The following is a 27,115-nucleotide window of genomic DNA, read 5'->3' on the forward strand; positions in this document are numbered from 1 at the left end:
CCTTGACTCTTTTCTCTTTCTCTTCACTTCTTTCCCCCCCCCCCTCTTATGGAGAGTTGCATGAACGGCGATGGTGACCTCTTGCATTCGCGGCATACAATGCCCGTGTATTATGGATGGATATATGCTTTTTCTTCTCTTCTCGCACCTGGATGATACTTCGATTTCGATTTCGATTCTTGACTCTGATTCTCTTGTCTGATATACTCATGTGCTTTATCCATGTCCTTGACTCTTATCACTTTTATCATTTGACACCCACTTTCATTGATTTATAATACCCGACAGTCTTTCTCGAATAGTGCTCAACGCACCTATTGACCACAACTCTTGGGATCTACCCGAAACCTCTGTTGATTAAAAGTGCCATGATAACTAGGAATAGAGTATGCCTAGGCGAGGAAAAACAAGACAGCAAGGTTAATTCCCGAAAGCAACCAAGAGACCAGGTATAATAAAGTCGCATTTAAGCCAAGCCTCTTCCCTCTGATCTTTGACCCATCCAAACTCCCCCCCCCTTTTTTTTTTTACAGTCCAATCTGGAGAGCCCAAATAAACGCACTCTAAAGCTTCCTGCCGATTCGCTGCTCAACAGCAATCTTCAGCTCTTCACCAGTGGGCATGGTCACGGCACTGCCCCGCCTGCGGCGCGACTCAATTTCCGACATCATTTCCTGGACAGCCTCGTCGAAGTCGCGCTCCGGGTCGTTAGGCAGACCCAGCGTAGGAGGTCGCACGGACTCCTGGCTGACAGTGCGCGGGACGTGAGGGCGGTTGCGGCGCTTCAACTGGCTAATAAGGTAGGCTTTGGCCGGGGAGGCGAATACTGCCAGGGAGACGGCGGTGCCGACGATGCCGTAGAAGTAGACACGCGACCAGCCAGTTATGGAGTCGCCGAAGCTCAGTAGAATGAAGGGTAGCACGGTAAAGGAGAGGGTCAGCTGTGTGGCGAGCCAGCTGAGAATGTCGTAGTATCGCTTGTTGGGCATGGGGCGGGTGCCGTCTGGGGTCCGGAAGAAGGGGCGGACATAGCGGCGGAAGTCTGGTGGAAAAACAGGTCAGTCATGGTTGATATCAAGGTAGTGGGGAAGGATGGGACAAGAGCTCGATGTGTGATCGAGTAGAATCGACTCTCACAGAGACAGGGTTAACATACTCTTTGCAACAGTCTGAATGAATGATCCCAGCACAAAGGTCAAATAGTATCCCGGGTAAAACCCGTGCCAGAGTGCACTGGTGGCAAAGGTGGCCATGCTGGCGCGGAAACCGGGCTTCTTGCCCTTGGGCGTAACACGCAGATACACATAGTTGCGCAACCAGTGGTTGGTGTTCTTGTTCCAGCTCCCCAGGTATCCGTGGGAGTTCTGGGCGGTTTCCAGGCTCCAGGGGTCGACGTTCTCCAACCGGTTCCAGAAGACCTTACCAGACTTCGGATCGAAGCCATTATACCCCATGCCAGACAGAATACAGGCACCCTCGGTCAGGGACCACACGCCGTAATACTTGAGACGAGCTGCAAATCCGACCATGTGTGCGAACCATACACGGCGAAGGAACGAATATTTGAGGAAGGCATCCGAGAGTATAAAGTCTGCTGAGTACCTGCTGCCCAGCTGCAAAAAAGCAAAGATCCAACCCAGTCCAACAAACGCCTTGATTGCAGCCGGGGTGCCGCTGCGGGGGATCTTGCGCTTTTTGCGGGTCGGCGGCACTTTGGACGGGTCGGTGCCAGGGGGGATATCGAAGAGCGTGGTGTCGATCCAGCGGCGGTAGTCGACATACTCAAACGATGGACCCGCGAAGAGCGACGGGAAAAATAACACATAGCCTAGGAAATCTACTATCCCCGGAAATTCGGTGATAGCCGAGTACTTCTGCGCATCCGAGAGCTGCTCCGATGGAAGACGCCCGTCATGGATGTTCCAGCAGAAAGAAGAGAGCTTCATGACGAGGACCATCTGTGCACCGGTGATGTCCACCACCTGGGCATCGTCGAGGATTTGGCGGTAGATATGGCTAATCGACATGTGGCCCATGAGAAAGACGAATCCGAACCAGGGCATGAGCGATCCATCCAAATAGTAAGCGATCGCGTAGGTGCCCGCTGCGGCATACAATATCGTGCGTAGACCATCCCAGAGGTCGAACAGGCCGATTATGTAGAACAGCGACACACCGATAATGAAGGCATTCTTCTTCCACGGTTGAGCGTCGGGAATCCGTTTCAAGAGGGCGGCCAGTGGGTAGGAGAGCAAGAACGAGGCAATCAGCTTCACTGGAGGCGGTCGTTAGGACTCATGTGAATTGAGGAATCCAAGGGCATATGGCATACACTCATCAATAGATGCGCCAGTGAGCCGGGCTGGGTAGTCGAACACTGCGGGGAGATCAGTCCGGGGAGCTTTATGGTCCATTTCAGGTAGATACGCACCGAAGTCGATGTAAGGCAACATAATGGTCGACCCAAAGAGCGAGAGCAGCTCGAGGGGGGAAAAAGTGAAGTCGCAAAGAAGAAAAGAGCAAGGGAACGTCATGTGGGAGACGCACCCAACATTCAACAAGTCGCCGATCTCCACCTTCGCCCGTTCAACCACCTCCCCATCCCCCACGGGCTGCTCTCTCCTCAATTTCCCTTGTTCTTCTTTTGCCGCGCCCGGCGTCCTCTCCAGCATGGATGTCGTCGCGGCCGTCTCGGGCTACATCTCTAAGATGGTGACGGCCGGCGAGTCGGCCTCGGGGTCTTCGTCGACCAAGATGAAGATCTTGCTCCTCGACAGTGAGACAGTGGGACACGCGCTCTGACCATAGCTCCTCGGCACATGGCTAACTCTTTTGATGTTCAGGTGCCGATCGTCTCGACCGCCATCACCCAATCCGCGCTCCTCAACCATGAAGTCTACCTTATCGACCGTCTGGACAACGCTGCGCGCGAGAAGATGCGCCATCTGCGATGCCTGTGCTTTGTGCGCCCATCTCCAAGCTCCATCCAGCTGCTCATCGATGAGCTTCGAGAACCCAAGTACGGCGAATACTACATCTACCTGAGCAACATTATCCGCAAATCCTCCCTCGAGCGACTGGCCGAGGCAGACAGTCATGAGGTGGTCCATTCTGTGCAGGAACAATATGCCGACTTTATGGTGATCAACCCGGACCTGTGCTCTTTGAGCCTTGGGTTTCCCCTGCAACGGCTATGGGGCCACTCGCCGGACTTGTGGGACGGAGAAGCGCTACAACGAGCCACCGAAGGGGTCCTCGCTCTGCTGCTGTCGCTGAAGAAGAACCCGTTGATTCGCTATGAGAAGAACAGTCTGTTGACACGAAAGTTGGCAACGGAGGTGCGGTACCACCTCACGCAAGAAGAACAACTGTTCAATTTCCGCCGGATGGATACCCCGCCTATCCTGCTCATTCTGGATCGGCGCGACGACCCCATCACCCCGCTGCTCACCCAGTGGACCTACCAAGCCATGGTACATGAACTACTAGGTATCAACAATGGACGCGTGGACCTTAGTGAGGTCCCCGATATTCGACCGGAGCTCCAGGAGATCGTCTTGGCCCAGGATCAAGACCCTTTCTTTAAAAAGAACATGTACCAGAATTTTGGCGACCTGGGCCAGAATATCAAAGAGTACGTGGAGCAGTACCAAGTCAAAACCCAGAGCAACATGAATATCGAGTCTATCGCCGACATGAAGCGCTTTGTGGAGGATTACCCGGAGTTCCGCAAGCTCGCCGGCAACGTGAGCAAGCATGTTACCCTGGTGGGGGAGCTCAGCCGGCGTGTTGGTGAAGACACTCTACTCGATGTGAGCGAGCTGGAGCAGAGCTTGGCATGCAATGAAAATCACTCAAGTGATATCAGGGTTTGTTCACTTGTCAATCGACCTACTTGGCTTGATACTGATTCTTTTTATAGTCGCTGCAACGAATTATCCAACTACCCAACGTACCAGCCGACAACAAGTTACGCTTGGTTGCTCTCTATGCTCTTCGTTACGAGAAACAGCCCAATAATGCGCTGCCCACGCTTCTTGACCAGCTCGTCAGTGCGGGCAGTGTCCCTCCTCACCGAGTGAATCTCATTTCCAAGCTGCTCGCATATCATCACTCTCTCCAAGCCCCTCCCGTCGCAGGCGGATTCACCGATTTGTTCGAATCTACTTCGTTCTTCTCTGGCGCGAGAGATCGCTTCAAGGGACTGAAGGGCGTCGAGAATGTCTACACGCAGCACTCGCCGCGATTGGAAGTGACACTTCAGAATTTGATTAAAGGGCGCCTGAAGGAGCTCCAGTATCCATTCCTGGAAGGCAGTGGGCACACGAGGGACAAACCTCAGGACATCATCATTTTCATGGTCGGCGGCACCACGTATGAAGAGGCCAAGATGGTTGCGCAGGTCAACGCGAGCTCCCCAGGAGTGCGCGTTGTCTTAGGCGGCACTTCTGTCCATAACAGCACTACTTTTCTGGAGGAAGTTGACGATATCGTCGGTAGCTGGCCGGAGCCGGGCCCTTCGACAGCCGCGGGACGGCTGCGACGAGAGGTTGGACGATAAATCTTCCATGTTTGGGCATTGGCGTTTTCCTGGGTGCATGATCCTGTCTATAGGCGTAATTATAAATGCGTTGAGATGTCTCTTGTTGCTCGTAGAACAGTCAAGTCCGCTAAGAATGTGGGTCAACCTCCGCGGACAATGCGGAGACGGTTGAACTTCTTCTCAATTCCTCTGCACCTCCCACCCACGATGGAGCAGAATTCCCCTAGAGGCGCAGGGGCTTCTTCGCCTGCGGCTTCTCGCGAACCGCGATTGCATCTCCCGTCGACGACCGATCCGCCAGGTCCTCAAAACCCCCCTAAACCGTTCGTATGGCTGGTAAGGTGCTACCCCCACCAACGGAATGACCGGCCTACAATCGGCACTCCAGAAACAATACAGCTTATTCTGATACCACGACTTGCTTTCCTTAGATTTTCGGAGCTACGGGCCACATGGGTCGATCGCTAGTCAAGATCGCCCTATCGCGTAACGACGTCGTCGCCGCCGTGGGCCGCACGTACGAGAATAGCCCGGAAAGCATGAAAGAGCTGGAGGACGAGCACCCGAACTGCATGGGACTCCTCTGTGATGTGCGCGCACGGGAAACCGTCAAGCGAGTCATCGACCAGACCATCGCGCGATTCGGGCGCATTGACGTGATTGCCAACTGCTCTGGGTACGGGGTGATCGGGGCCTGCGAGGACCAGGACGAGTTCGACATACGGAACCAATTCGAAACCAACTTCACGGGCACGCTAAACATGATCCAGCTATCACTGCCGCACTTCCGGGAGCGGCGCGCTGGCCGCTATCTGATCTTTAGCTCGACGTCGGGGGCGCTCGGAGTGCCCGGGTTGGGCCCGTACTGCGCGTCTAAATATGCGGTGGAGGGCCTGATGGAGAGTATGTTGTATGAAGTGGATAGCTTCAACATCAAGGGCACGCTCGTCGAGCCGGGCCATATGCGCCGCGATGACATCGGGGACCTGGTGTCCCCCTCGGCCATGGCTGCCGATCCCTCCGAACATCATCTCTCATCTCCGCTGCCCCTCTACGGCCATTTCTTGGTCAAGCCCCCCAGTGCTCCGTATAACTCCCCCACGTCCCCTGCCGCGCATGCGCGACGCATGCTTATGTGGCTCGGCGACAAGCAGCCAGCCAGTGCCGTCAAGGCGGCGCATCTCGTCTGGCAGCTTGGTCACTGTGCTTACCCGCCGCTGCGTCTGATCCTTGGTACCTATGCTGTCGAGAGTATCCGGGACCGGCTGAAGTGTATCATCGAGGAGATTGAGGATTGGAAGCATCTCAGCTTTCCGTCGGGAGACATGCAACCTGGGCGGGACAGCTCGTCTCTGCCGACGGCAGGCAATGAAGATGCCAACTTGGCCGGGACAGGGTGATCAATTGGTCGTCGTACGCCGATCTTCCAAAACAATGGCACACTTTCGAATCGACAAGTGCACCAAGGAGATTCGATTTCTTTTCCCATTGTCTTATTCTTCAGGAAAGAGCGTTTCCCCCGCTGCTACCCGTGCATCATCATCTATCACGGCTAGAATCTTGATACCCTGCAAAGTCGTGCCCTCGCCCGTTACTGGCAATATACGGGTCTTGAAAAGATGCACATACAAGAACCGAAAAGCCAGAGCCACTCGCTGGCACCATCCTGGCATTGATTTCTTACATTATCTGGCTGGCCGTTATGCAGAGTTGGATGCCAATGATGAATTCGACGACCGAGCCGGCTGCCTCAAATGATGAGAAGCTAGTCTATGAGGCGTGGACTGAGATAGGCTATCTTTCACAATCCTGTCTATCTCTGGTCTTTATTGATGGTCTGCCTGATCTATCATGGCTGCCTTCTACGGCCAGTTAAGTCCCGCGTTGGTTTCTTACACCAACAAAAAACTCTATACACCGGAGAACCTCCTATATTCCTATATTCTTCCAGCACTCTCCCGAAAACAAGACAAGTTCATTCATCCATGGCTGTATATAATCCGGTAATATGTAGGAGAGCAAGTATACAAGATAACAGGGGAGCACGCTACACAGAAGACCGGGCATGAGCGGTAGAAAATGGAATTTATATCATGAGAACAACAGGCAAGTTCGTAGGCGGCATTGCTGGCCAAAGACACAGCCTTTAACTCCGAGCATGGATGATACATGTCTCCTTCGCATGCCAAATGCGGCGTCGTCTGACGACATCCGTACCAAAGGTATCCTGGATGCCGGCATCATCATGAAGACGAGCGGCAGGATCAGAACCACTCTGAAGCGAACTAGATGCCTGGTTACCGCTGAAAGGCCACAGAACCCTGGCTTCCTCGACACTAGCGCCGAACTCGTATTCACCGCGGCAAAGAACCGTCACGCCGAGAGAAGCCTGTGTGGACTCGCCACTCTGGAGAGTGGGGAGAGACTGTTGCAGCATGCCGGTCCAGGCGAGGCGGCGGGTGAGATCCAGGGCGACGTTGTTGGGCTGGTGGCGCAGGCTCGGCTGGAGGCGAAGCAGGGGGTGGATGGGACGGGAGGAGCGGTTGTGGACGGTGACAGTAAGAGTGAGGAGTTCGTCGGTCTGAGCGTGGAAGCGTGAACGGCCGGATTGGGAGACTGTGGTGGAGGATTCATTGGCTGAGGAGGACGCAGATTCAGAGGCGGCGAGGTTAAAGGTCATTTCAATGTCCTCAAGGCGCATGGCTTCCACCATGCGAGAGTTCAGGCGAACGTTTCGCAGGTCGATGGTTCCCTCGCGGCCTGTGGCGGGTTCTTTCCAGCCTCCGAGGACTCGTTTGAGGAGTTCTTCTCGGAACCAGAATGCCTCTCGGGAGGCGGCCTCGGCTTCGAACGACAGTTTGTTGGCACTCACAACGAACTGTCTCCGCGTGCCGGTGTTGACGACGGGAATCGAGGCATGGGGATTGTCCAAGTAAATGCGAGGAAGCACAAGGACGAACCGACATACTTGGCCGGGTTGCAGATTTCCACTGACAGAATATTTCCCATCAAGGTCGTCGTTCGGTGCCGTGGAAGGTGAAAGCGCCGGCATAGAGTGCTCGCTGACATGCAGCCAGACCGAGAGAGGGCTTGGCCACGCATTGCGGAGGTCAAGCAGGATGACACAGTGATCAGGTCCATACGTCCCATTACCGAGACGAGAAAGAACCTGCGAGAATGGATCTTTGTCAGTGGCAGACAAAGGCAAATTTGACGTCTCCTGCTCCGAGCCTGAGGGTGAATCCAGATGGTTTCGCCAGGCAAAATCGCCACTGAAGGGCAGAATATCGCAGCGAGCAACTTCCACGCTGGCATTAACGGTAACCGTCAGTGGCACAAATAGCTGCCGGGTATAAAATATGTCCGGCAGGCCACCATCACTCAAACCCACGCACGAGTAATCGATTTGTACGGTCGTGTCCTGCAACCCAGGTTTCCCCAGAACATCAACCGTGAACGTTGCCTGCTGTCCCGGCGGAATCGAGCAATCGTTAGAATCTTGACCCTCACGGAGCCACTGTAGGGCTGGCCGGGTTGCTAGTTTCAGCTCGAGCTCGTAGACCTCGACCGGCAGCAGATCCTTATTGCTGAGAGCGGATTGTAGCTGTCTGGTGGTTGAATCTTGAAAGGTAAACAAGACAAAATCAACGGGACATGACGAGACGTTTTGGAGAGTGATGGTGAAAGGCCTGACTTCGCCCTCCAAGACCATCATCGCCGATTGCGAGAGAGACATTGATTCAATCAGGAGTGATGGTTGTTTCCCAATCACTTTAACCGGGCACGTTTCCCCCTCGGGTCCTTTTTTCGCGGACACCTTTCCATCTTTTGACGTCGTCGAGCTCCAGGAAACTGGGCGCTCGTTGAGCGGCTTTTTCGCGGCCAACCCGGTTCGTTTGAATTTGATCTCAGGTTCAGGCTTCCAATAAGTCCTGAAGATGGGGAATCTTCGCATTCGGCAGTGCCGCACTTTCACAATGCATCCGGTAATGTCAAGGTTGCCCTCTTCGTGAGCGACACCCAGGACAGTGATATCCTGTAAAGAAAGAGCAGGAAGGGTGATGTTTTCAGCCACGGCCTCAAAGAACACTCCTTGGCTTTCAAGTTGCAAATGTTCGATTTCGATTTCGAATTCGTAGGGATTCTGAAGAGTCACTCGGAACGTAGCTTGCTCATCAGTCACCATAAGCATCTCCAGGGCCTTGCTGCTGGGCTTGGCAAAAGGATTATAAAGGAATGGATCTTTCTTCGATTTCTCAGAGCCCGTCGTAACTGCATCCAATTCGGTTTTGTATCGACGAACAGGCCGTCGGGGATCGGGGAGGGCCAGCAGTTGCACATCACGAACAAGGAAGTCATCCCAGTACTCAGCGGCCATGCTCGATGCACCAAGTCTGTTTGCAGCGCCAACGGTTCGTCTAATATTATTCAAAAGACGGCTTTGCTCATCTGGTGGCAGATAAGGTGGGAGTTTATGGGCTTCACTCAGCATCAGATCCCCTCTAATTGTCTGCAAGAGCTCGACTGTGAAGCGAAGAACGCCACCAAAGTCGGGGAGAGCCTCGCAGCAGTTGATGCATGCCTTGAGTACGTCAATCTTCAAGTTCAAATCACCGTATCTATCCAGAGCGAGGTGTCGAAATGCTCGTTCCGCAATTCCGGAGACTGAATCATATTCGGGACACTCCTGGGACCCACCGAGAGCAAAGGATTGGCTCTGTCTTTTCTCCCACTCGAAGAATGCTGATGGCTGAACCCCATATATCTCCCCTATCGTAGCGAGAAGTAGACGCACACTTGCTTCCATGTTCCCAGGGCCCACGTCGAGAGCATTGACGTCAAATGCGGTGTCGCTAAGAGACGCTAGCCCGGCAGCAGGGTGAATGCCAACCTCCGCCGCACCGATTTTCCGTGCCTGCACAAGACTTGGCACCATTACCGAGAGAAGCTCCCGCAAAATGAAAGCTTTCTTTCTGGGCAGATCAAGAGTGTTCAAGACGGATACAACCCCAACTATTATGGGCACGGCATCAGTGGCGGGCACATCCGAGCTAGGGGCAAGTGGCAATGCTCGAAATATTAAGTTTGCGATCTCAGACTTTCGCAGAAGAACTGTCCCCCGAGGCAGTTCCGGCTGATGCAGAGGGATGAGAGGCTCGTTCATCACGATGTGCTTCAGGGCATTATCGTCGAGAGCACCATCACGGATACGAGCTGATACCAGCAGTCTTGATAACCGAATAACTGTCTCTGAGAATACCAATTGAGGAAGTGGTTCATCTGTGATGTTGGCGGCACGGTTATAAAGATTCACAATGGTGTTGGAAAGGTCTGGCAACAGATTGGCCAGATTCTGGAGAGAGATGATGCGATTGCCAGTCGAAGATGGGGTGGGGTTGGAGTCACGGAGTGGTTTGGAAGATTTATCGGCCACAGGATACAGAACAGATGGGATCTGATAGGACAATTAGAGAGTTATAGTGTTGATGAGTGCCCACCTGCATACCTGAAAGTCCATTCCTGCCCATCCAAACATCAGGAGACAGAGAAGAAGAGATTCGAGCGCCTTGGCATGCCAAATATAGTCACTGCCCGCGCGGGCATTGTTTGCGGCTTCAATTAGTTCCTTAAGGGCATCCGGCCATCTTCCTGCCTGCAGGAAAAGAGTGCCAATGACAACCCCAGCACGGCCCTTGATACGATTCTTGGTTCTGTCTGTGGCGCTCAATCCGCTCACAGACATACGGTCACGACTTTGCTCCTTGGGCGATGCTATTGAGGGAGGCTTCCCGCCCGAATTTGTGCGACTGGTCAGGTGAATGGACCGCGTGATCTCATCAAATGTTGTAGGGGTTTCGTGGTCACTAGGGGCCGGTGAGCTGGCGTTCGAGCTCAATGGGGTCTCCGGTGTCCCATTGGGGTTGGGCGGCAGCTGCGTAGGCAAAGTCATCCGATTCAACAATCGATCCACAGGCCGCGGTCGTAGCTCTGGAGTTCGGTGTGGGCCCCAAGAAGAAGCTTTGGGCGATTCAATCGACGGGATATTTTGCATTGTTTTTGCAAAATCATCCAGTTCGGAGAGCAAGACCGAGGTGATATCACACAAAACTGTTTTCATCGTGGTGGCCTTCGATGCTTGAGGACGAGGCACCCAGAGGACATTCTCCGGCCCATTCGTTAGTTTATCTAGGCCCTCATAATCGAATACCAAAAGTTGGCTGACTAGAGCCCTCGGGCTCGCTTCTTTGGCTGCGCTGAGCTCTTCCAGTAGTTGATCAAGCCCCTCTGGTGTCGGAGGCTTCTCTTTTTCTACCCCCGAACTGTTGGGCAGCTCTGTTCCGTCGGCGATGGCAATTATGACAAGGGGTTCTCGGTAAATTTCAAAGGGGAACAGCTCGAGGTGCGAGGTTGGTGGGACCGAGAAGGAAAGGTCGTATAGAATCATTCCGGTGGGAAATGCGAGCGGCGAGAACATGTCTAGACAAAGAGAATGGAGTTAGTTTTCATTACAGCACTCTACCTGAAAGTCCCTTGTTATTTTGGGGGTATCGGGCCTCTGGCATACTTCGGTTTGGCCGAGCATCGGGACTGATGTCCCCTAATCGGACCACATTCTCGGCTTGAAGTCTGGCGGCGAAACTCAGGAAGCGCGAGCGCTTGATTTTTCCAATTGGAAGCAGAAGCGCTCTCAGGCGCACTGGCGCAATTGGTGATAGTGGGTCGACACCCATCTTGTCATTGGAGAGGAACCGGGGTATAGGTGGTCGGCGATGTCAAGCCCGCATCCACGACAGCCGGCAAGGTTCCTCAAATCATCCGAGAGGGGGTTGGCGGTGAGAGATATCCAGAGCAGTCGAGCTGCAGTATTCAAGACCTGGTACAATCAAAAAATCAACAAGAAGCCCCAACCGGGGGGAATTTCAGGAGAGTTGCCCGACATCTTCGCACTGTTCGACACCGACAACAATCGATAACCGGCTTAGGTAATATAATGCACATGTGGTCGGTATGGTCGCCCGTGCTGGCGGGGAGCTGCCCTGATTACATAACACCAAGATAAGCCTGATAACACATAAACTCCGCAGTCTCGGAGATTCCATTCGCCTTCTCCTGTCGCTTAAGTCTATGACTTCTCTTGCCTTGTTGTCTTTTCCTTCTATTTCTCGCCCAGTTTCTTAATCTGCTTTCAACGTGCTAGACTGTTTCCTCTCCAGCCTGCCAGTTCTCATTTCAATCTGTGTGCACAGTGCATCCCGAATCTCGAGTTTATTTTCGTTGCCTGGGCCGTCGAAGACTTGATCTTTTCTTCCTAGACATGTCATGTCTCATGAGATAAAATAGACGAGAATTTTACTTGAGACACCCTCCACTGTTTGGAATCGCCGGACCTGAATAAGACTCTTCGAGACCTCACAATGTCGATGAACGTGGACTTCAACGCCCTCAAGGCGCGGACCATGGGGTCCGGAGCCGATGAAGAGGCAGTAACAGTGGACACGAGAGGACTGATCTCAAAGGTTCTTGCTCGGTATTCAGGGAAATGGTAGGTTTCCAAGATGTCCACCGTTCTGGGCAGACTTAAGCTGACAGATCTCAATAGGACAGTTTTGCGAGAGATGATTCAGAACGCCGCCGATGCTTCTGCAACCAAGGTGACGATCAAGTTTGAGACCCTCCCATCTACAACAATTCCTTCACCGTCCTCAACCGATCCCACAGCTCTGCTCAAACATACGATCGCCAACCATACCCTCCGCCGTCTGTTGATTTCAAACAATGGCGCTCCATTTAGTGAAAAGGATTGGGCAAGATTAAAACGCATCGCAGATGGTAACCCTGACGAGACCAAGATTGGCGCGTTTGGCGTTGGCTTTTATAGTGTTTTCGATGATTGTGAAGAGCCATTTGTTTCATCCGGCCAACAAGCCATGGCCTTCTATTGGAAGGGCAATGCGCTGTTCACCCGTCGATTAGACCTTGGCGAAACCTCAAATCAGGACACCACCTTTGTTTTGGATTATCGCAATGACTCCTCGCCTATTCCATCGTTGCTGCAACTATGCCAGTTTTTGTCGAGCAGTTTGACATTCGTTGCCTTGGAGGAAATAGAACTCTGGCTGGATGACTGGAATCTTCTACGACTATCCAAAAAGACTGCACCCAGTGTCAGTGTTTCAATTCCCAGAGACATTGAAACCAAGACTGCAGGAGGCCTGATGAAGATTGCCGGTATCACTCGAGAAATCGCGCAGGTCGATGCTGCCTGGATGAAAATCGTGGAGTGGAACCCTCATGCGAGCTTGTTCCGACTTGATAACCTCCGAGATACAACCAGCTCTCTGCGAAGCTTTTTCTCGAAATTCACAGGACCCGGGCCAGAGAAACCATCGAACACTCAGCAACCAGAACGCATCGAGGAGCCGAGCAACATGGCCACTATGCTGACCGCTTCGGTCTTCTTGCACATCAATACTGCATCGATTTTACCGTCAATTGGACGTTCTTTAAGCAAGGAACTTGAACGAGCCACGCGGAAGCCGCCGCCCAAGAAAGCCACCATTGCCATCTTGACCCCTTCATATGATGCTAACATCGCGACTGAAGCATCCTCGTCTCAGTCGGATATTCTTGCGTCGATCCTGCCTTCCAAGGCTGGGAGAATCTTCATTGGATTCCCCACACAGCAGACCACGGGACTGAATGCTCATGTATCTGCGCCGTCGGTGATCCCCACCGTTGAGCGGGAGAGTATCGATCTCAACACCCGATATATCAGTTCATGGAATCTTGAAATGTTACGAGCGGTTGGCATTGTTTGTCGAATTGCTTGGTCTGCGGAAATGGCCACGATCAAATCCAAGTTGTCCTCTAAAGTCGGCTCATCACGCTCCGCGAAGATACGGAAGGAAGATGTTGTGGATGTACTACCTGAAGCTATCCACACCGCGAACCAGTTTGCCTTCCGAGAATCAACTCCATCTTCGGTTCTGGGACAAACTATTGAAGATGCGTTTTGGACGTGCAACCTGAACTCCTCCATCGAGGTTCTCTCTACTTGTGGTGTCATTCCTAGTGTCCAGACACGCATCGCACCCAAGGATCTCAGCTTCATGGACTCGATTCCAGCCTTGCCCGATGAATTCGTGAAAAAAGCTCAAAACTTTGTCAAGAAGTTGACAGATTTCGGGCTCGTCACAGAAATAACGGTGTCAGACATCAAGCGGGAATTGGAGTCCAGTACTCTGCGCTCGAACCAGATAGTCGAGTTTTTGACTTGGCTGGGCCATAAAACAGCTATTGGGCAACTTGACAGGCTTTCAGCCCAAAGCCTACTACGTGTTGCAGTTGCAAATGACGAGGACCAAGAAGGCCACCCAACCCGGTTGATCGTCTTTGCAGACATTACAAGTTTCCTGAATCCGCAGCGCATTCCGGCAGATTTGCCCATACCGCCAGCTGTAGTGCCATTCCGGTTCACCAAGTCTCTTGGCAAGCAGGAGTTAGAAGCGCTGGGATGGATTGAGCTGCAACTCGTCCCGTGGCTTAGCTGGCTCGTGGACAATGCTGGAAATCGAAATGTTCTTCCGGCAGACCAAGATATCACAAAAACTGCACCTTTTGCTGCCCAAGTCCTGCCAGTCTTTTCTAGGCAATGGGAGACCTTGAGTCAGTCTTCAAAGCAGACCGTTGTCACTACGTTGCAACCCAAAACTGTAATCCCCACCAAGCTTGGGATGAAGCAGCCTTCGCAGACATACTTTGCCTCCGTCCGTCTTTTCGATGACTTGCCGGTTGTACACGGTCTGAATGGTGTTAAAGAGAAGCTCTTGGTCGCTCTCGGGGTTCGGAAAACCGTGGAGCTTGGTGTGATCTTTGACCGTCTTATCAACAACCTTGCCTCCAGCGATGCGAAGGTACCTTCGTCGAGGAAATGGAACCATGTCGACCTCATACGATATCTCGCATCTGTGCGGGATGACATTCCTGCGAACGATATCCAGCGACTCAAAAACACGAGCATATGCACTGCCGAGAGTCGGAATGATACTCAGGCCAAGCAAGGAACGCGGTACAAGATCTCTGAACTATATGAGCCGAAGGACTCTCTTCGTGGTCTCGGACTGCCGGTGCTTGAATGGCCGGGTATTTATCATAATGGCAGCAACGAGGGTAGATTCCTCACGATGATGGGCTTGAAGAGCTACCCAGCTGCTTCTGATGTCGTATGGCTCATGACCGCCAGCAACACGGAGAGTGACAGTGGTCGACGAAGCAAAGCCCTGTCATATTTTCTCAGCGAGTACACCACAAACGGTTATGAAAAATACGATATCAGTGTAGTCACCGTCCCTTTTCTGCCAGTCGAGGGCTCCGAAAATCTCAGCGTGCCGAAGAAGTGCTTCACCGACGAGGGCGCGGCGTTGTTTGGTTTTCAGATCCTTCGAAGGAATCTCCATCCCCATGCCTCCAAATTGGGGGTTAAGGCTCATCCTTCCATGGCAGATTGCCTTCAGATTCTCATTCGTCGACCCCCTTCTACCCAAAGAGATGCTCGGGTGATCTTCAAATACCTAGCCGGTAGAGTATCGGATCTGGATTCAAAGGATATCAGTGTGGTTGGCAGCTCTCCAATCATCCCCATCGCGACTAATGACCCGGCCGGGAAGGGTTCAAAGACTCGCTTCGTAACACCCAGGCTCTGCTACCTGGGAGACGGAGAAGACTACAAAGACATCTTCGACTTTGTGGACTTTGGACAAGAAGCGAATCTCTTTCTTATGGCTCTTGGGTCAAAGAGAGAACCCACCAAGAACGAAATCGCACGGATGCTCGTGCGAGAGCCGGCCCGCATCTCCGCGGCGTTCCAGAGCTCCGAGAAATACCTCATGCTTCTCAGGACCTTGGCGGAGCACCTTCCAGTACTGAAGAAGGACAGGGATTTGTTCGGCGAGATGAAGAAAGCACCATTTCTTCTGGCTAGTCGGGACATTCCGACTGATGTACCAGGCCAGGGTGGCAAAGAGAACTCATCTGGAAAGGAGCCTTTTGATGAGGAGGATGATCTGGACATTCGAGAATGGAGCCTTACAGCTGCCAAAGACAGTGTGGTTGTGGATGATTTCCAGAGCTTCAACCTGTTCAAAGAGCACATCCTTGCAGCGCCGCAAGAGGAAGCCCTAGAGAACTTTTATGTTGCTCTCGGAGCAATCCCGTTGAGCAGCCTCGTTGAAGAACAGGCGCGCTTCGGTGGAGTGGCGGCCGATCAAACTCCAGGCGTCAAGTTGCACAAAGTGATTCTCGAACGCGCTCGGCTCTTTTTGCATGACCAGCCAGCAGATTCTGTCCTCCATGGACCCCGATGGCTGGAACAGTCCTTTGGTGTACGTGTGGTGAACTCGATCACCTTGACACGGTCTCTCAAGGGCCGGCGCGTGTCTCACACCCAGAAGCGAAACGCCATCGTTGCCAACCTCGGGAAGAACTTCGGCCTGTGCGTTTGCCCTGGGAAATATGACCTGTACGAGATCAGTCAATCTTTGGTCCATTTGATTTTGACGCGGCCTAAGCTCCACTCCACCCTCACACTGGAAATGCTGCTGAAAACAGACCTGCTTGAGTTGCGTGCACGAGGCTATAACGTGGAGCGCATTCTCAGGCAAAAGGCCCACGAGGCTCGAATGGCCGAGGATAAACGCCAGGCTCACCTGGAAGAAGAGAGGCGTGCCCTGCAGGAGAAGGAATCCGCCTGGGCAGCGGCTCAGGCTCAACATGCCGAAGAGCAATCGGAGACCAAGAGACAAGATTCGATGCCGGGCGTCTTCCCCGAATCGCCCAACAGCAAGGCCGTGGCAGCTGAAGCGCATGCTGAGCCCCCCGAGCCCATGCCAGCTCGGCCGAACCGTGGCTTGTTCGCCAATTTGACGAAACGGTTTGGTCTTGACAATGGACGCTCCGGTTCAAGCTCTGGCGAGTCTCGCTCTCTGCTTCCCGAGTCGTCCACCCCTCCGCCGCCATACTCTGCGGCAGATCCCCAGAAGCCGCGCCCGGAACAGTCTGTCTCGGTCAACTCTCCACACCAACTGCATAACCAGCTCCTCTCTGCCGTCCAGGCCTGTCGACCCCATGGGTCATCCGACGTTTACAGCCGACCAGAGACTAATCAGGTCACTGAAAGTAAGTCGTACTGCGACGAACGGCCTAGTCAGGACCTGGAATTTGTCGCAACGCTTCCGAACGGCGTCAATGTCTTGTTTGTCAAGTCGGTGCCCGAGCGATCTGCCTTTCTCGCCAGCAATCGGACCGGTATCAATCTGTTCGCTTCGATTTTGCTTGACTGTGCATCGATTTTCTCGATGCGTTCCGACAGTATCAGCGTCTTCTACGACCCAGGCGGCAAGACAATTGCGTTCAACCGGGCCGGCAGTATCTTTTGCAATTATTTCTACTTCCAACAACTGCAAGAGCAAGCACTGCTCCAGAGTACGAGCCCCGACCGCACGGATGCCATGATATACTGGTGGGTGATTCTGTGCCATGAACTGGCGCATAACTTGGTTGGAGATCATAGTTCGGCGCACAGCTACTACTCTGAAGGTTTTGTGGCCCAGTACTTCCCCAAGGTGGCGGCCAAAATTGCGACTCTCATGACCAGCCAGTCTTGATTTTTGTGATGAATTTGTGTCAAATACCCATTTTTGCTGTGATGTCCGCGTAGTGTTCTGCTTCTCCATAGTTCCAATAGATTTGGTCACGCTCGCCACCGGCTCCATCCGTTCCGTTGGTACCCGCTTTTTCTCATTATCTCAACTTAACTTCTTTTTCTTCTTTTTTTTCTCGACTTTTTTGCACAATGCTTTGTTAGGTGGCGCCTTGGGTTTGATTTTATGACCGGGGTCTGCACCCAAGCACGATGAAGGGCTCCCGCTGAAATTATCTTCGAGGACCCAAGAGCCAGCACTGCACATGTTGGTTGATCTCGCCACTCTCCACAACGGGAATTAGGAGATGCATGATTTCTGAGATTCTGGGGAAACAGATGATCACGCAGGAAATCCACGCTTGGCTTAGCTTCTTGCCATCTATTCAAGAGGCATATCGCGAGATCACCGTTTCCCTGTCAGCATTCAACGGTGACTCAGTCCCGTTATGGCACCAATGCTGGGGAGTTGGGATGGCACAGGCACCGCACAGCCACGATCAGGGTCCAACGCTGCCTCCTCCGCCCCAAAGCGCATCCTCTATGTGGATGCGTATGATTCATTTTCCTACAATGTGGTCGCCATACTCGAGGAGACCCTGAACGTCAAAGTCACGGTGATGACCATCGATTCGGAATGGCCCAATGGCAACATGAATGAATTTCTCCGGTTTTACGAGGCCGTCGTGCTGGGCCCAGGGCCAGGAGATCCTAACCTGTCAAAAGATGTCGGCGTCATGCGCGACATTTGGAATCTCCCTGACTCAGACTTGCTGCCAGTCTTCGGTATCTGCTTGGGGTTCCAGAGTCTTTGTCTTCATCACGGAGTCCCCATTGAGCGGCTCCCGTATCCACTGCATGGTCAGGTACGTCAGATATCGACGGCCTCGACAGACGTCTTCGAAGGTCTCTCGGCGGTGGAGGTTACCCTGTATCATTCTTTATACGCCAACGCCAGTGCGCCAGCTGAATCATCAGCATCAGACTGTTTAGACCTTTTAGCTTGGTTATCACTTGATGATGGCAGTGCCGCAAAATCGCAAATTCCTATGGCGGTTCGCCATCGGCAAAAGCCCTTTTGGGGTGTTCAATTCCACCCTGAATCATGCAAGTCCCAAAGGGACGCTTGTCGAACGTTGCTCAGGAATTGGTGGAGAATGGTTCTCGGATTCAACAAGATCGCCAATCGAGGAGGCTCTGGAAGTCTCCCGGATGCTACCATCAGTCCTCATGATCATACAAGCTCGTTCCCAGATGCTGCGTACGAAATGTTGAGGTGGAGTGCATCAACATCGGCCTTCTCGGCATTTCGATCACTCGAGAGATCCAGCCTGTCTGTTGAAACAATAAGTGAGGCGCTGAACCAGCCAGGTGCCCCCACGGTTGTGTTTCAATCCAATGGACGTCACAGCATCATCTCCGTCCCGAGTCCTGGCTCTTGGAGGCTGGAATACAGTGTGGAGCTGCAGAATTTGACATTATACCAACTGCATGAGAAAGGCCAAGTGGCTGAGGGTTGCCTTAGAGTGCCTCAGCTGTGGGACGCTCTGCGATATGTGATGGAAATGAAAAAGGTACATTCCGGTCATTCCCAGGTCCCCTTCTGGGGCGGATTCCTGGGCTACTTTTCCTACGAACTGAGTCTTGCATGTCTTCCTCATCCCAAAGGATCACCGCAATCATCCTATGAACATCCCACCACAAACCGCGCGCCACCAGATACTTCCGCTGAAGATCTACCGGATGTCAGTTTATTATGGTGTGAAAGAAGTATCATTGTGGACAACAGCACTGGCAACATTATCATCCAATCCACCGCTGAACCTGACCACCGCCCTGCCGGCTGGTTGGATGAGACATTACAGTTACTACAAAATCATTCGAACATCCCCAACGAAGAAGACTCTGATAGGTCGTTTTTGGACTCAATACTCCGCGAAGGGAAGATCAGTTACCCTGAGGAAGGGAATTATAAAGAACAAATCGACGCTTGCAAGGCGGAATTGGAGGCCGGGGAATCCTATGAGCTGTGTTTGAGTTGCGAAACCTCTATCAACTTACCAACCCCAACCACAAAAAATGACCGCGCCGTGTTTCCATGGAAGCTCTATAAGCGACTCAAGAAATATAATCCCGCTGCATTCAGTGCCTTCGCCACTTTGGGCAACGTCAAGATTCTCAGCAGCAGCCCGGAATCCTTCCTCAGTTGGGATCGTGAGTCGACTTTGGAGATGAAACCGATGAAAGGCACAGTCCGCAAATCACCCGACATGTCCATGGAGAAGGCCAAAGAGATTCTGGGTTCGACTAAGGAGATGGCCGAGAATCTAATGATCGCCGATCTCATCCGGCACGACCTGTACGGAATCTGCGGGCCTGGAGGGGTTCACGTCGAGAAACTGCTTGAAGTCGAGGACCACGGCCGAGTATTCTCGATGATCACCCATGTCAAGGGCGAGGTCAGACCCGATCGCCTTGGGGTCGCCGTGCGGCACATGCCCCAGCTAAAATCACCCAATATGGCCGTACACGGCCTCACGGCTCTTCAACGGTGCTTGCCTCCTGGCTCCATGACAGGTGCCCCCAAGGAGCGCTCCTGCGTGCATCTTAAACGGATTGAAGCTCGGAAGCGCGGCATCTACTCCGGAGTAATGGGCTTCCTGGACCTTGGTGGAGGTGGGAGCTTTTCGGTCATGATTCGGATGGCATTCAGCTGCAGCGTCGACAACCGCGATGAGAACTGCCGGCAGACCTGGCGGATCGGCGCCGGCGGTGCCATCACCACTCTCAGCACGACCGAGGGCGAGTGGGACGAGATGTTGACCAAACTGCGCACGGTCTGCACAGTCTTCACGCCAACGACCTAACCTGAGATTTTGTACCATTTTTGCATCTTCAACATCTGAAACCATCAGGTAGAAATGATCTGCCAGGGATTCGATTCAACATTCAGCGCAGGTTGGGGGGTTTTTATAGATCGTAGCCCATATGCAAACATGCTAAACATCTTTTTCTCCGCACTTTTGTCTCGCAAACACTCCCATGTACTCCTCTTCTTCCCTTCTTTGCCCATTCGGAAAGCCTGTCGCAATTGGGAGCGACTTGCATTCTTTCTGCTTGTGCCCCGGATGGCGGGCCAAGACGCCTCGATGGAGGAGATCCTCTGGCGGTCCCCGCCGCACGTCCAGATGATGGGCGGGTATCTTCACTCCAATAACAGTAAGCTACATAGCTCCCCTCATTGGGACCAGCGTTGGTTCTGACCTTTTCTTCTTCTTCTTAATTTACCTGCAGTCCTCTTTTACTTTGCCGAATCTCCCTTCTTTGACCCTACCTCGAACAATGCCTCACTCGCCATTCAAGCCAGCTACAACGACGCCTTTCGGCACTTCGTCGAGACGCGCGAAGCCTTCGAGGGTCGACTGAAGACTATGCAAGGTCTGGAGTTTGTGGTCGCATATGATCCCTTACAAGCAGCGGCGCAGTCCGACACTCGCTTCGCTCATGAACCGTCCAACGTCTGGGTGATTCGAAAACAGAACCGACGGACACGAAGCGGGCTGGACGACGAAGTAACAGTGATCTCGACCTACTTTGTGGTCGGTGATTGTATTTACATGGCACCGTCGGTCGCCAGTGTGGTGGGAAATCGAATTGTACGTCCTTTCCCGCGGCGTGCTTCGACTGCTATCTCCATATGTGTTCATAGCTAATGGGTTTCTTCACTGCCAGCTCTCGGCTGTCACCTCCTTGTCACGACTCATGAAAACTGCGTCGACATTACCTACCTTTACTCCGGCGTACGGACATACCTATATGCCACCGATGGCGCGCGCCGCAGACTCCAGTCAGCAGGCATCGCAGCAAAGCAAAGAGAACACACCCATGCCGGATGCCCCCGCGCCGGCCACCGAAACACCGGCCGGTAAAGCTGGCCTGGACGTCTCGACAACCAGCTCTAGCTACCAAGACACGCGCAGTCTGGCTGAAGCGTTCAGTCTATTCACCCACTACGGGGATGAGTTTATGGACGATAATCCATTGGTGGGCGAACCTGGTTCTTTTATCTTGTCGCGGACCGGCGGCGACCAAGACCGTTCGATTGGCGCCGCCGCCAAACCCGGGTCCAAGCTGGCGCCGAATGCGACGGCCGGGAATACACCTGCTGGGGCTCCCGGGCGGGCGTCCACGCCGCAGGTGCGAGTCGAGACACCCGGGAAAGTGTCAGATAAGAGCAGCTCGCCGCCGAGCTCGGGCGAGAACAAGGGGAAGAGGAAGAAGAGCCGGGTCGCAAGCTGATTTGCATTCATGATACCCTTGCATATGATTTTCCCGGGGGGGCGTTTTCTGCGGAGTACGAGCTATACATTTTGAGAGGTTCCTTAGTAAAAAGTATTTCCTGCTATTATTCCTTCAGATCGCAGGTGATCCTGTCTGACTCACTTTTCATCGTGGCCATCTGGAGCCTGTTCATTGGCCCTGCGTTGTGTAACCGCCTGTAACCGCCTGGCAGACTCGACTACGTGGGGATTATCTCTTATCGTCTCCGGTCAGCCCTGCTCTTCCTTCCAACATCCCAGTCTTTTTCACCTTTTTTCTTTTCTCCCAGCCAGTGTATACAAAGTCCGCTGAAGGGCTCTAAATTATAATACGCTCTATTATCGGAATCCAACATCATGCCGTCTGACGCCAAACCAGCCGTGGTCTGCGTCTTGTGAGTCACCCCTCCCCCACACCTCGACATTTCGAGTCTGGCGCAAGCCCCGGTCTCTAGTAACGAGCATCGGAATTGGACGCAGAAAGAGTAAAAAACGAAATATATTTCAAGCGACTCAAGCTAACACTCGAGTGATTTAGCTGCGGATCCACGGCAGGCAACAACCCAGTGCATATGGAAGCAGCGCGGACACTGGCCCACGAATTCCACAAGAACAACGTGCAACTAGTGTACGGCGGAGGCACAACCGGCCTAATGGGCGAGGTGGCACGCACACTGGTCGCGCTGTCGGGGCCAAAGGCCGTGCACGGAGTCATCCCGCAAGCGCTGGTGAAGATAGCCTCGAGCACGAATGGGCCCGACTCCCCGGAAGCGCACGCGCCAGCCGCGGCGGGTGGCAAGACAGCCGAACGGGTGGTGTCGTCGTCGGATGGAATCCCGGAGTCGGAGTACGGGGTGACGACAGTCGTGCCGGACATGCACACGCGCAAGCGGCTGATGGCGACGAAGGTGCTGGAGGGCGGGCCCGGGTCCGGGTTTGTGTCGCTGGCGGGCGGGTTCGGGACTATCGAGGAGGTTATGGAAATGACGACGTGGAACCAGCTGGGGATCCACCGGGTCGGGGTCGTGCTGCTGAATATCAATGGCTACTGGGATGGGTTGCTGGCGTGGGTGCGCAATGCGGTGCAAGATGGCTATATCAGTGCCGACAATGGGGGGATTTTGGCTGAGGCCCGTGATCCCACTGAGGTGTGGCCTACGCTGTTGGCGTATCGTGTCAGCAATGGTCGGATGCAGCTGAACTGGGGACAGGAGTGAAATTCCTTCCCTGCTTGTGGGTGCTGGCTTGTGAGGCTCGACGTCTGATACATATACATAGCTCGGTGGGTATGACAGCGAGTAGATATTTTATAGAAGGCAACTCTTACGAGTTAACGATTGACAATCTCCGAGTCCCATTAAGCGGATTCATGTCTATGCGCATCATTAGAACCCTCCCCATACATTAGGAGTCAACCTCCATCGACTCGCCCTCCCCTGCACCGGACGATTCAGACTGCTCCAAAGCTTCCAACAGCGGCACAGTCTCCTGGCCCTCATACAACTTGAAGCTTTCCATTCTGCCCTTGGCACCCGGGGGTGCGAGGCCGACCACTCCGACTGAAGTGTTGTCCACCGTAAGCTCCTTATCCTGCGACAGAGTCTCCTTAAGGGCGCGCAGGCCGTGCAAAATCAACTCGTCGCGGCTAGAGTCGGCGAACTTGTCGAGATTCCGCTCCAGGTACGTACGGGCCATCTGCGAGCGAGCCCCGATGGCACAGGCAGCCATCTCGTACGTAATGCCCGATGGCTGGAACTCAAACAGGTGCGGGCCGGCCTCATCCACCCCGGCCACTAACAAGCCCACACCATACGGCCGCTTCCCGTAGTGCTGGGTGTTGGTCTGCGCGCGGTCGCCGATCTGCGTGACGATGCGGTCCAGCGGGATTGGCCGCCCGTAGGTCATCTTGGAGCCCAGCGATTGCTGTTTCATGAAGTTCGAGAGGACACGGGCGTCCGAGGCGAGCCCGGCGATGGCAATCGCCATGTGCGAGTCAATCTCGATGATCTTCTTCTGGTACGACGACAATTCTTCTGCGTTGCGCTGGGGTGTACAATGTCGACATCAGCGTTTCAATTTCCCTCGTGCCCCGGTTCTCCGCGAAGTTGTTTCCATCTGGACGTTGGAGCATACCTTCAGCCCGACCAGCACGGTATGTGTCTTATTCACCAATCCCACCACCACAGACCCTTGCTTCACAGCTTCCTGTGCATATTCCACCTGGAAGATACGACCCTGTGGAGAGCTGTTCCCGGTTTCGAGTCAGCAAGGTGCTTCGGAGGGAGGTCAGGTGGAGATCTTACAAGGTGACGGCGTCGTTGTCGTAGTTATTCCTGAACATGATGGATCGGAGGAAAGGATCAAAGAATAGGAGAAGTGAGGATAATGAGGATGAGGATGAGGAGAAAAAGCAAAAGCACGAATCCGAGGGGAAGCTGGAGATGGAGATGGCAGGCAGTAAGGTGACGCGGTGTGAAGCATGAGCTCTGGCTGCCTGAGGCCCCCACACCCAGTGACCGTCAGGCGCCAACGTCACTCATTCTCCGCGCTCCTCCTCCGCCTCGACGTCGATGGGGTTGTCGCTGTTGCACTGAACTTGTGGTTTCTGATTTTCTCAAGCTACCGATTACTCTTCTTCCCTATCAATTTCATCGATCAAGGCCAGTGCTGGCGTCTCCGCAACCATGGCGGCTGGATTGAAGACCATCATCGCGCTTTCATTTGTACGTTGAACTGGCAGGACTCATTCCCGCGATTGACCAAAATTCCTTTTGCTAACATCTGCGCTAGGTTCTTGCGATTGGTTTCCTCCTTGTTATTCTCTCCTCGGCGCTCTGGCACAAGTACTGGCCTCTGTTGGTCGTCGCCATCTATGTCATTGCGCCCCTCCCCAACTGGATTTGCGGACGATGCGCAAATCCTGATGACTTCATGGACAGCTCCAGTAACTCAGCGATGGACTTCGGGCGATTTTTGACGGGATTTCTGGTCTTGACGGGCATTGGTGAGTCACTTGTCCTTGTTGGCCACGGTCCCTTTCGTGGGAACTTGATCTCCTTGCAACCATTAGGTTACAACACCGCCAAGGAGTTATATCTCTGCAGTATTTGTTTAGCTGCCTCTGTATCATCTTGCTGACCGACCTCTTCTCCCTAGCACTCCCTGCCGTCCTTGCGCACAGCGGTGCGATTGAGATCCCGGCTATGGTGATGTCGATTTTGGGAGGTCTGTTGATTTACGGAACGATCATCAGCTTTTCAGTGTTTTTCCAAGAGCAGGAAGAGTTCTGATTGTTGAAGGTTGGGCTAGGCGCGTGGGGTGCCAGGAGCTATTCCGGGCGGCCACACCTGGCCTCGGCGGGTAATCAGAAGGCTTCTATGACGATCTCGTTTTTGTGCTTGTTTTGATTCCGATGTATGCGCGATATGCTTTGTTTGAGCGATGTTGGGGTGGAAGGCCTCGTTTTCCTCGCTCGGCGGCTCTAGCGCCTCCTTGGCTTTGATACTCCCGGTGTACTATACCACGATGGATATAGAAAGTGCAACTGATGTTTTCACGACGACCGTACTATTTCAATCCAGCTGTCACTTTGTCTTAGTTTCCCTCGTCAACATCGATGTAGATATCACGTGATCACGCGCGAGTCCTGCGCGTCGAGGCATCACACGTCGAGCAGCTCAGACATGCAGCTTAGCTACAGCACCACCGACGCTGGAACCATGAATTAACATGCGAAGAGTTTCTAGTTGTTAGTTTTCAATATGAGTCTCTGGTCAGGGTCCATCGCCTTGGATCCGGATCGTCACTTGGAAGGTAAATCGTACGCTCCTCACGATCACATCACCGTTCTTGCTGACCCGCAATCAGGGATTGAACTAGTCGATCCAAACTCCCACTGGCAGTCCGATATTTCCAAAGAGGCGAACCTAAACCTTCGAAGTTTCGTGAACCCGGCCCTCATTCCTCTCCATGCGCGAGCCGGTCCCAATCTCGAGCTACACACGAATAGTGCGGGGACGGCGCAATGGTTCCAAACCAAAATGACCGGTACCATTTGGCTTGGTGAAGATGAGTTGGATCTCCACCAGTCACTTCAATGCCCGGTCGGTCTGCTGGTTAGTGTCGATGGCAGCACCACCAAGAAAACAGGAGCGGTCACATCGGATCTGTTGGTCTACGGCGTTATCTCGAACGCGACATCCTGTGCACGCCCACCTACGCCGCCACATTCGTCACCTTCCGAGGTCAACAACCAATCTAATATGCCACCGGGTAGTTCGCATGAGTTGAGGATATACGCGGCGCCGCTATCAACATCTCTCCTTACCCAGGCGCAGGCATTCCCATCACCGCCGCCCAGCTCCAACGAAGAGCACTCCGCCAACCATGCCCGCTGTGCCGAGTTTCTCCCGGACATCAGCTCGCCAAGTCCGAAGCGGAAGCGGGTGGCTACCCTGTTTGAAGTTGCGGCCCAGCACCACCGCCGGGTACGACAGAAGGGCGGCGAGGCCGTCTCGCAGCTGATGGCGCCCTCACGGCCGCTGTCCTCATCTCAGAACCTGCAGTCCCTCCGCATCAAGCGCGAACCCGAAGAAGAACAGCCTAGTCTTCCCACTCTTGACCGGCTTGTGTCGCACCGGTCACGGTCCGTATCGATCGGAGCCAATCTGCATCGTCCAGGCAGCACGCGCGGAACACGGGCAACCCCGGGACCTATTGCAGACCCGCAGAAGCATGCGCCGACGCCGAACTCATTCCTTGAACCCAGTGCTCGCCGAGAGCAGCTGACGCAACAGCAATCGTCTCTATCCTCGGAAGAGAAGGAGAAACCCTCTTCCACTCCCAGCTCACCGTCCAATAACACTGAGACCACTATTGCTGAAAACAAGAAACTCATTACTCGCACCATTCTGACTTGCATGCGGCTTTACGGCTTCCACCGCACAAACCCGCGGTCTGCGTCTAGTAAACCCTCCTTGGCAGGTCCAGCAGCCGATGCGGACCCGGACACGTCTACGGGGACTCCGGCAGCTGAGGGACTTCGCGCCGAGACGCCAGCCCCGGCGCTCCCAGCCGATGATGATGAGTTTAAAGCTATGTACCATGCAACCTACAAGGCAGCCGCCTTTGCACTGCGCAAGTTTCTGAAAGAGTCACCAGCTGCCCCGGGATCCACGCCGCCTTCATTGCAGAAAGAGAAAGCTATGGCTTATATCGATGAGTTTCTGCGGCTGTTTTGCGAGGAGCATTAAGACTGGAGGTATCACGACTTATTGACTGATGTATCTTTTTTGGGTGCGAATGTGCATGCATTTGTATTGTCGAGCGACTTTCTTTTTTTGGGTTTTATAACTAATCACTATGGGCGTTGTTGCAAGGGATGGTTCCCATGACAGGGCAATTTGATATGCGATTTTAATTAAGGCATATTACGAAATTCGATATTCTTACCGGAAAATCTCTCGAGGATGACCTCAATTTCTACAACAATAGGGGACTACCCTCGGTAGGTAAAATCGAGCAACCCAAATCGATTGATGCTAGAGCGCCAACTGA

The 27,115-nt window shown here is 53.4% G+C and overlaps 10 protein-coding genes across 10 annotated transcripts; 7 read left to right on the forward strand and 3 right to left on the reverse strand.

The window, feature by feature from the left end:
• Positions 1-563: 563 nt before the first annotated feature.
• NUU61_007166 (lysophospholipid acyltransferase) lies at positions 564-2,453 on the reverse strand (the record flags this gene model as incomplete). Its single annotated transcript, XM_056657691.1, has 4 exons — positions 564-1,042; positions 1,157-2,275; positions 2,333-2,377; positions 2,432-2,453. 4 exons carry the CDS (start codon positions 2,451-2,453, stop codon positions 564-566), a joined length of 1,665 nt encoding a protein of 554 aa, XP_056510491.1.
• A 79-nt stretch (positions 2,454-2,532) lies between these two features.
• On the forward strand, positions 2,533-5,943 carry NUU61_007167 (Short-chain dehydrogenase/reductase SDR; the record flags this gene model as incomplete). The annotated part of the gene is made up of 5 exons (XM_056657692.1): positions 2,533-2,784; positions 2,844-3,869; positions 3,923-4,496; positions 4,662-4,879; positions 4,975-5,943. The coding sequence occupies 5 exons, from the start codon at positions 2,533-2,535 to the stop codon at positions 5,941-5,943; spliced, it is 3,039 nt and encodes a 1,012-aa protein (XP_056510492.1).
• A 746-nt stretch (positions 5,944-6,689) lies between these two features.
• NUU61_007168 (TRAPPII-specific subunit TRS120) lies at positions 6,690-11,274 on the reverse strand (the record flags this gene model as incomplete). The annotated part of the gene is made up of 3 exons (XM_056657693.1): positions 6,690-9,998; positions 10,050-11,020; positions 11,109-11,274. 3 exons carry the CDS (start codon positions 11,272-11,274, stop codon positions 6,690-6,692), a joined length of 4,446 nt encoding a protein of 1,481 aa, XP_056510493.1.
• Positions 11,275-11,958: 684 nt separating this feature from the next.
• Positions 11,959-17,205, forward strand: NUU61_007169 (histidine kinase-like ATPase domain-containing protein; the record flags this gene model as incomplete). Its single annotated transcript, XM_056657694.1, has 2 exons — positions 11,959-12,086; positions 12,144-17,205. 2 exons carry the CDS (start codon positions 11,959-11,961, stop codon positions 17,203-17,205), a joined length of 5,190 nt encoding a protein of 1,729 aa, XP_056510494.1.
• A 484-nt stretch (positions 17,206-17,689) lies between these two features.
• Positions 17,690-20,107, forward strand: pabA (aminodeoxychorismate synthase pabA; the record flags this gene model as incomplete). Its single annotated transcript, XM_056657695.1, has 1 exon — positions 17,690-20,107. The coding sequence occupies one exon, from the start codon at positions 17,690-17,692 to the stop codon at positions 20,105-20,107; it is 2,418 nt and encodes an 805-aa protein (XP_056510495.1).
• Positions 20,108-20,368: 261 nt separating this feature from the next.
• On the forward strand, positions 20,369-21,539 carry med6 (mediator complex subunit MED6; the record flags this gene model as incomplete). The annotated part of the gene is made up of 3 exons (XM_056657696.1): positions 20,369-20,459; positions 20,535-20,896; positions 20,973-21,539. 3 exons carry the CDS (start codon positions 20,369-20,371, stop codon positions 21,537-21,539), a joined length of 1,020 nt encoding a protein of 339 aa, XP_056510496.1.
• Positions 21,540-21,916: 377 nt separating this feature from the next.
• NUU61_007172 (LOG family protein) lies at positions 21,917-22,776 on the forward strand (the record flags this gene model as incomplete). Its single annotated transcript, XM_056657697.1, has 2 exons — positions 21,917-21,954; positions 22,098-22,776. The coding sequence occupies 2 exons, from the start codon at positions 21,917-21,919 to the stop codon at positions 22,774-22,776; spliced, it is 717 nt and encodes a 238-aa protein (XP_056510497.1).
• Positions 22,777-22,963: 187 nt separating this feature from the next.
• pre5 (proteasome core particle subunit alpha 6) lies at positions 22,964-23,900 on the reverse strand (the record flags this gene model as incomplete). The annotated part of the gene is made up of 3 exons (XM_056657698.1): positions 22,964-23,602; positions 23,693-23,804; positions 23,863-23,900. 3 exons carry the CDS (start codon positions 23,898-23,900, stop codon positions 22,964-22,966), a joined length of 789 nt encoding a protein of 262 aa, XP_056510498.1.
• A 280-nt stretch (positions 23,901-24,180) lies between these two features.
• Positions 24,181-24,849, forward strand: NUU61_007174 (Vps55 family protein; the record flags this gene model as incomplete). The annotated part of the gene is made up of 3 exons (XM_056657699.1): positions 24,181-24,282; positions 24,350-24,563; positions 24,716-24,849. Coding segments are annotated over 3 exons (450 nt in total), but the record flags the coding sequence as incomplete, so codon positions are not given.
• A 471-nt stretch (positions 24,850-25,320) lies between these two features.
• Positions 25,321-26,811, forward strand: NUU61_007175 (uncharacterized protein; the record flags this gene model as incomplete). Its single annotated transcript, XM_056657700.1, has 1 exon — positions 25,321-26,811. One exon carries the CDS (start codon positions 25,321-25,323, stop codon positions 26,809-26,811), a length of 1,491 nt encoding a protein of 496 aa, XP_056510500.1.
• Between the last annotated feature and the right edge of the window lie 304 nt (positions 26,812-27,115).

This window comes from Penicillium alfredii (genome assembly GCF_028826965.1).
Source record: "Penicillium alfredii strain IBT 34128 chromosome Unknown utg000009l_segment0_segment0, whole genome shotgun sequence".
NCBI classification, from domain to species: Eukaryota; Fungi; Ascomycota; class Eurotiomycetes; order Eurotiales; family Aspergillaceae; genus Penicillium; species Penicillium alfredii.